General features: G+C 40.2%; 2 protein-coding genes across 3 annotated transcripts; both read right to left on the reverse strand.

Moving 5' to 3' along the window:
* Positions 1-222: 222 nt before the first annotated feature.
* On the reverse strand, positions 223-3,743 carry LOC102722954 (pyruvate dehydrogenase E1 component subunit alpha-3, chloroplastic). The gene is made up of 3 exons (XM_015836669.2): positions 3,311-3,743; positions 1,717-2,503; positions 223-679 (listed from the first exon to the last, which is right to left on the reverse strand). Exons 1-3 carry the CDS (start codon positions 3,533-3,535, stop codon positions 402-404), a joined length of 1,290 nt encoding a protein of 429 aa, XP_015692155.1. The 5' UTR covers positions 3,536-3,743; the 3' UTR covers positions 223-401.
* Positions 3,744-7,296: 3,553 nt separating this feature from the next.
* On the reverse strand, positions 7,297-8,346 carry LOC121053193. Of its 2 annotated transcripts, none has more exons than XM_040523706.1 (3): positions 8,136-8,346; positions 7,858-7,982; positions 7,297-7,737 (listed from the first exon to the last, which is right to left on the reverse strand). In XM_040523706.1, the coding sequence occupies exons 2-3, from the start codon at positions 7,918-7,920 to the stop codon at positions 7,570-7,572; spliced, it is 231 nt and encodes a 76-aa protein (XP_040379640.1). In that variant the 5' UTR covers positions 7,921-7,982; positions 8,136-8,346; the 3' UTR covers positions 7,297-7,569. The 2 variants fall into 2 exon arrangements, with proteins under 2 accessions (XP_040379640.1, XP_040379641.1); XM_040523707.1 differs by lacking the exon at positions 8,136-8,346 and adding an exon at positions 8,052-8,068.
* Between the last annotated feature and the right edge of the window lie 301 nt (positions 8,347-8,647).

Genomic DNA, 8,647 nt, shown 5'->3' on the forward strand with positions numbered 1-8,647 from the left:
CTCCAAAGTGTGAGTCAGGCAAGTAAAACAACGGGGCCAGATGTTCTCACAATCCATGATGATGCATATACGTATTGTTTCACAAGCATGTAGCTAATCTCTGTAACTCACCAGAAACTCTGAAGCAGATGTAGCTTTTCATGTTCAGATATTAGAGTGATTACAGGCCCAGCTGTTTTGAAAGTAATACAACTACTTCGGAGCAAACCGAATACACTGGGCAAAACTCAGGTAGCATTTGAGCATATTGATAACACGAGATGTAAGAATGAAACAAATGAACAAGTACATTGTGCTTACATTACTCTTAACATGACCACAGGTTCAACAAAACTAGGATAGAGGCAGCTAGAGAGGTACAGGAAGCAAGATATAACATAGATAAGCGCTCTCTTTGAGCCTCAGACTTGAGCTGTGCCTTGCGTGAACAAGGGATCCTCGCACCTGTACTTCCCGTCAGGCCCAATGCCAAAGCCTTTGGGGTCTGAGAACACATTTTCCAGAAGCTGGCTCCGTGGAGGGAGTGGACTTGCGTCAGCAAACTCCACAGCCTCTTCAACAACATCATCGATCTTCTTCTCGATGCTCTTAAGCTCAGATTCTGTTGCGAGGTTCTGTTCGATGATGTACTTCTTCAAGGCTGTAATGGGGTCCCTTGCAGCATAGTGAGATTTCTCATCTGCGCACAAAGTAATCAGATGATTCAGTCAGATTAATTATCCAAGAAATTGTGCAGCTGACTTAAGGAATCAATAACTGTGTGGTGATGCTAGAAATCATATAAAGAATAATAGCTACAGATCAAGACTAAAACATAATGTGCTCAACATACACTGCCAAATTAAAGAAGATAGCTCATGAAGAAAATCAGTTAGGCTACAAAAAATCAAACAGAATTTGTTAGAAATAAATAATTTCTGTTATGGACTTCATTTCCATACGGTTGTAAAGACAAACAGATTGAGAGCTAACAATGATCCTTTACGACTCAAGATCAAGTAGATAAAAAACTAAGAAATGTAGGACACAGTTATGAGAGCTGATATATCATCCCTGTTTAATACCATAAACTATGGTGCATTTAAGCAATCATGATTCATTAGATATTTTTAGTACCAAAAACTGGTATTTTTTTTCAGCAAAATGATAGTGAACAAGTGGTACCAGATGCCCTGTGAAGTAACTATGAAACAATCTAGCAACAACTATCAGGATGCTGACATGACGATAAGAACAAAAGCTACAGCGTTCGAGCATTTTTCTTTTTTTTTTCACTAGTTCAATATTCAAAACAATACAATCCCCACCACATTGTTCTATAGAAATAACTAATTCTATCATTTTTTGTTAATTCAGATTGCCCTATTGGTTATTCCTCGGCAAAGCAGATCCTGCACATGCTGACCTCACGAAACAAAATATGCTAAATTTGAAAGCAAAATTTTTGCATGTAGATGAGGAAATCTTATCAACACTCCTTCAGTGATACAAGTGAATCCAAAATTCTAGATAGTTTTAACAATTGTCCTATAAGTGGTGTATTAATACAACTTTGTCTAGTATATCTTACTTTAACTCAAACAAAAATAAGTTCAAACAACATAGCAAGAAACTTGATTGCTTCAATAATTTCCTTGCAGTTTTCATTTCTCTGATTAGTTAGCCTACTAGGCACCACCAAACTAATAAAAAAATAATAAGGAAGGTGATCCTTACCAGGCTTCCTGAGCTCATCTGGATCAGCAAGAGAATGTCCTCTGAAACGGTAAGTTTCACACTCCACGAGAGTTGGTCCTTCGCCTCTCCTTGCCCTCTCGATGGCCTCCTTAGCCACCTCCCTGACCTTCAGGACATCCATCCCATCAACATGCACCCCAGGCATTCCAAATGCTGGACCCTTCTTATAGATCTCTGGGTCTGAAGTAGCCCTGAGATGTGACATCCCAATAGCCCATAGATTGTTCTCCACAACAAACACAATAGGAAGTTTCCAAAGTTGAGCCATGTTGAGGCACTCAAAGAACTGGCCGTTATTACAGGTACCATCACCAAAGAATGCCAGTGTTACATCAAGTCCATCAGGGCCAGACTCCTTGAGCACCTCATGGCGGTACTTAGCAGCAAAGGCAGCACCAGTTGCAACAGGGATGCCTTCTCCAATGAAGGCAAAGCCTCCAAGGAGGTTGTGGGGAGCAGAGAACATGTGCATAGAACCGCCTTGTCCACGACAGCAGCCAGTGGCCTTACCAAAAAGCTCAGCCATGACAGAACGTGCCGGGACACCCTTGGATAGCGCATGGACGTGGTCACGATATGTGCTAACAACGCAGTCAGCTTGGTTGAGCAGCTTGATGAAGCCAGTGGAGACAGCTTCTTGCCCATTATATAAATGGACAAAACCAAACATCTTGCCACGGTAGTACATTTGCGCGCACATGTCCTCAAAAATACGGCCAAGAACCATGTCCTCGTACAGCTCCAGTGCCTCTTCCCGTGTCACAGCCTGTAGAAAAACAAGACGGACTAAATTAAGGTGGTAATAACTCAACTGCAAGTCTGCGACACTTAACACCAGAAAGGAAAGAGAGTTTTCCAAATCAAAAGAGTAACCGGAACATAGAATTATGCAGCGTTCCTCATCCTGGGAACATGGGAACAATCTCATCCGTCCCATGTTAAAACCCCCCAAAAAAAAAAGTTTTCCACGCTCCTCGATCCAGAAACTTTGGTAACATAGGATCGAAGCACCACGGAAGGTACCAAATCACAAGCTGCATTCAGGAATGGAGGCAATTTCTCCAGTACTGAAACTGCAAGAACCAATCCTGCCCCCAAAACATTGCATTCCTAAATATTATCAAGGCAAATGGTCAGTACCTCCACAAATTCGTGACAGACAATGAACACAAGACAACAGAAAGGTTGGACACCGAGGATGTTTGACAAGAGGACAGCTTTTTGTAACACTTCCAATTCAATCTAACTAAAAGTGCAACTTTCAGGTATTCGGCAGTGCTCACTGCCGCCTGTATAGGAGATTTGTCGATATGAGATTCAGGAAACTAGGCCAACACCCAAAATCCAAGCATATCGTGTAATCTGACTGGGGTTAGAGTTAAACCACCTCAGGGATTACAAATCTGCAAACCGGAACACTCGGGATCCAGACATCTCACGGAGCTAAACTGCAGCAGCGCCGAACCCCCAAGATCGGATTTTTTTTCTTTTAAAGAACGCATCGACGGCGCCCAAGATCACTCCTTTTCATTTCAGAGAGGGAGAAGAGCAAAGAGATGGAATTGTTCCGTACCAAGTGCGCGGCGGCGGCGGAGGGCGCGGCCTTGTTCCCGGGGAGCACGTCGGAGGAGACGGCGAGCGCGGTGCGCAGACGCGGCGCCGGCTTCCTGCGTGGCCTGAGGGAGGAGGCGGCGGAGGAGGAGGAGGCCGGGAGCGGCGGCCTACTGTCCCCGCCGGATCTCGCGGCCACCGGAGCCAAGAACTTGGCGGCGGCGGTGAAGGAGGAGGCGGCGGCCATCTCCTTCGTCGCTGCTCGTCGTCGCCTCTGTCTGTCTGTCTCTAGTCCTCCGTCGGCGTCGGCAGCGCGTGCAATGCGGAGGGAGCGAGGGAGGGAGGCGCTCGCTATAAAGAAGAGGGGAGAGGAGGAGGAGGGCGGAGAGAACGAGGAAGAGGGGCGCGCCCTAGTTCTTCGTTTGCTTCGGGGGATCCGCCGGGCGATGGCAGTCCCACTCCCGCACACACGATGACGCTGGCGGCTGCGGAAACCTGTGATGGGGATCGTCCAGCCACACACACCCCAACTGTATGATTATTGACGTGGCAATACTGAATACTGAAAAGAAATGAAAAATCATTATCATCGTATTTGTACCTTCGTACTCCCTCCCTTCCCTTCGTAAGAAAGTTAAAAGAAAATATGCTGCAAGTATTTTTCATACGATGTTAGTACGAACCATTCGATAAATACAACGCAGACAGATAGGCGAATCGCACGTGGATCGTCATCGTACAACCGTGGTACGAAAAGTTTCGTACGTATAGTATCTGTTTGAGTTTCCATATAGCTAAGATTTATATTTAATTTTTTAATTAGATTTATAATTTATCTGATTGAAAAATTATAAAAATATTCGTGAGATCATGTGTCTGTCATTGAGATTTTGTAAAATTAGAGTCATCCCACTACCGGTGTTTTATCCATCCATCTCATTCATTCTCGTCATCTTCTTTCTTTCTTTCATCTTCTTATGTTGACCACATTGGCTGGAGAGCTCTATTGCTCTCGTAGAGGAGTAATAGCTTCACGATAGCAGTAACGATAGTCAAAAGGAAAGGGAAAGGGCAAGCAGTGCGGCATCGATGGCTTGGAGGACGGCTTTTGGAACAAGGTGGCTCATATGGTCACTAGGCACGCCACCAACGCTAGCGTAGATAGTTTGGCCTCTCTCGTATGTTGTCTCTACTTTTTACGACATCATTGCCACTGACCGCCTTGGCTTAGGTTCCCTAGCTCCCACCCTCAACTTAGTCGTTATGGCACCATATTCACTGAAGAAGCACGCGTACGACCATGGTAGAAAGATGATGATGTCAAAGAAGCCCTTGAAGAGGATGCCAATGACGGCGACAAGGAAATTGACGACACTAAACTCATTTTTCCCATGACGATGCTATCAGGAGAGATGGTCCTCATCTCGTTGGCTTGGTTACTTCGTCGACAGTGTCTAGAATAAGAGAGATGGAGAGGGAAACGATGCTACCAGAAAAGGCAATTATAGCGGCATGATTTTAATTTTAGAAAATTGTAATGCACACACTCGATTTTATGAATAGTAATAATATTTTTAATTGGTTAAATTTGTAATAGCATGAATTTTTTTAGGGCGGATGGAGTACTCGTGAAAAAAAACTATATTTATTATATCTCGATCCTAAAATAAATCAATTTATAGAGTTTAAATGTTGTCTTAAAATAAACCAATGTGTATATTCATACCTACCTAATATCAGTTCGTAAATTGAGAAAATTATATCCCTTTCTTATACATCCACTAATTAATACTAGATTAGAGATAAAATTTATTTTGGTTTTTCTCTCGCTTCTAACATAGCGGGTGATTGTTTGGCAGGATGGATTGGAGGGACCATGATACTGCTCATTGTACCTTCATGCTCGTGATTCTCATCTTTTTAACTAATATCGTTTCTTTCTATTTTTCTTGAAGTTTTTTTCCTTGGAGGAATTGGGTGCCCACTGCCCTGCATGCGACAGGAGGGCAGGGCACACGACGCCGCTTTTATAACTAGTAGATGTTTATAAATTTTAGAGTCAACATAAACTTATAATAGAAAATAAAAATATGATGTCTACATGAACACGTGATTAAACTATTTTATATTTTGAATGTTACTAGTTTTCTTATATAGATATTACATGTTCCACACTAAACCTGCATTAAATCCAGTGGTGATATTGAACCTAGACAACAAACTATATTTTCTAATTACCGACAATATTTATATTTTCCAAAATATATAACACAACTGCTACTAACACGAAGAATAATAAATATTTATAACTACCTTCTCGTTTTAGGTTGCATTGATACATGTGTGGATGTATATAATATGGTTAAGCATTTTGATAGTGAAAAGTTTAAAATAAATCAAATTTATAGAGAAGAGATACGCTAATTAATACATGTTTGTATGAATGTCTTATATTATAGGATAGAGAAAAAAATAGTTTTCCCTTATATTTTGTAACCGGGGAGTGGTTGTTTCTGGATAGCAAGCAATCCATAGGAGCCAGGGTAGCCTCCCAACTAGGCTGAGAGCTCTCCTACACTAATAAGGTCGTGTTCGCCGCCTCCCATTAGTTAACTTATCCCCTCTCGTTTTTCACGTACACGTTTTCCGAACTACTAAATGGTGTATTTTTTGTAAAAAAAATCTATAGAAAAGTTGTTTAAAAAATCATATTAATCTATTTTATATTTTTTAATAATTAATAATTAATTAATCATGTACTAATCTAATCTATTAGTACGTTTTTCGTGTCAGGCCATAAGTTAAGTAAAAGCCACCGGCCGAATATGGCCTAAGGTGCGTTTGCAAGTAACACATGAGACAAATTTTAAATATATATATATATATATATATATAAGTTGTTTAAAAAATTATATTAATTCAGTTTTCAAGTTTACAAAAGCTAATACTCAATTAATCATACGTGAATGGCTTTCTTTTTTTTACGTATGCTAATTAGACTTGGCTTTTTTTTAGGTACGCTAATTAGACTCGTTGCCACAAGGAGGTGCTCACGGGCCCACAAAGTGTTTGTGTTTGAAAAGGCTAGTGGCTCATTTGGACAAGTTTTGAAAATATTAATTTATCATTTATAGTCTTTTAATTTGAAATGTTTTTAAGCCATTGAGGTGAAAGTTCAAACGCTAATTTTCAAGCAAATACACGATTCCACGTTGGTTAGCTGATTTTCAAGCAAATACAAGATTCTGCTGTGTTCTTTTGGTGATAAAAGATAGAATATTATCTGATTTTTGATAGCTATTTGTTGGTATAAATGAGGAAATTAGTTAGTACAGACTTAAAAATATAATCTATAAATGTGAGGTGTTGAATTTATTTTTTTCGCGCAAAACCCATACCATTTAGTAGTTTAATAAGCATGCATGTAAAAGATGACAAAATAATCTATGGAGAATAACATAACCATCTTTTCATATGTTCTTTGGTTTTATTCTTAGTGACCCATATTCATTAACTTATGAATTATAATATTTCGTGAAAGTTAACAAATCATACGGCAGTAAGGTAAATCCAACGCATTCGTAACCTCGTTTTATCAACCACACATGGGTAGCCCAACAAACTTGACTGTGAAATTAATTGACCGAGAAGAGGTCTGAACAAAAGAAAAATGTGAGTCACCTTTGGCTTATTCCACACAGGGTTAGCATTAAGAAAAGAAGGTGGTTAATACAGTAGTGTTTTTAGCTATCAAATCTATATTCGTTAATATCCATATGAATCAAGCAAATGCTGGAAAGTCTTACATCGTAAAATGGAGATAATACAATTTGATAAATTTAGATGCACGTAGGTCAATATGATTACTTGACAAAATTAAGATATAATATTGTAAGTGAAGAGAGCTAGCTAATATCTCCTTAACAAAAAAAAATCTCATAACTAGCTCCACTATAAGGTTATTGATAACCTCCGAAAAAGTTCGAAAAAAGAAACCTCCGAAAAAGTTCCAAAAAAGAAACCTCTGAAAAATCGATTATGTAATGTCTTCGCAAAACAATAATCTTTAACATAACTAGACAAATCACTCACAAAAAGCAATTACATTTATCGCGTTGAAGAAAGCATTTTACACAATCATTAATCGCGTGTGAAGGATCACACAACAGAAAATTTGCGCAAATATAATTAATTAACCCCGCAAAAATCATGGATCCAAAAACACAGTGAAAAAACCAATCATATCAGGTTCCCAGCTCTAAATTCAGCACTAGCTGGCGTCTAACGGGGGACCAGGGTCTCGAAGCAGTAGAGCCCATCCAGCTCAAGGGCAAACCGAGGCTTCAGCTGCTTGCTCACAGCCTTCTCCATCTTCACCACCTGCTGCCTTCTGCTTCCAATTCCATCTTCACTTTGCACCTGCACTTTCGCTGGGCTTGCTGCTGCCAACTGCAATTAATATGTAGCAGAACAGATTGCAAGCAAAAGAACATGTATGAATAATCCCAAATCGATCAAGAACATGCAGCAACAATGTCAGTATAGATGAAGAACCTTGCTGAAACTGACCTTGGTGATCTTCATGCATTCGCCGGCCACCTGCGAAGACAAGATGGCATCTGCCGAAGCCATGTCTAAAGAGGATTTCAGGCAGCTCCCTCTGACGACTGAAACTGAACTGTGCCTCTGTTTCACTGAAAATTGAAAGATTCAGTCAATTGGATGGCAAAGCTAGCTAGCCCTTGTGTGTCTATTATATATACAGCTGAGAAGGCAGGACTGAGCTGCAGCTCCAGTTGTTTCAATTCAATGGCGTATGATGCAAGAGGATAGGGCTATCTCCAGACCAGCAGCAGTTACTAGCTTTCTGCAAGCAAGAGCCTTCGTTGGGTGTCTTTGGTTCCACGTTGCTCGACCAATTGAGTTTTGTAGCTTTGCTGAAGAAGCTTGATTGCTAGTGAGCTAGCAGCCTAGTTTCAGAATCTCTTATCCACGACATGTCCCAACAATATCCAGGCCTTCAAGGGATCGTGCACTTTTTCTCTTGAATGATAATGATATGTAGATGGTGACTGTATCTGCAAGATGCTTTCTTGGATGAGCAAATGGGAATTCCATAGGACCAATTATTATCAGTGCATAATTCAAGGTATAAGAAAGAGGCCGTTAGCAGATAACGTTACGAAATTTTAAGATCAAACACAACTCGGTTTCTGACATTTGAAATTAACAAAGAACAAGACAAAAGACAGAGATTCCTTACGTGCACATGAGTCTTTTCTCAATTCCTTATATACCCATATATTCATGATTTTTTATTTTTAACCTTTTTAATAAATAATTTTATTAATAGATCTCT

This window comes from Oryza brachyantha, chromosome 4, assembly GCF_000231095.2.
Source record: "Oryza brachyantha chromosome 4, ObraRS2, whole genome shotgun sequence".
NCBI lineage: Eukaryota > Viridiplantae > Streptophyta > Magnoliopsida > Poales > Poaceae > Oryza > Oryza brachyantha.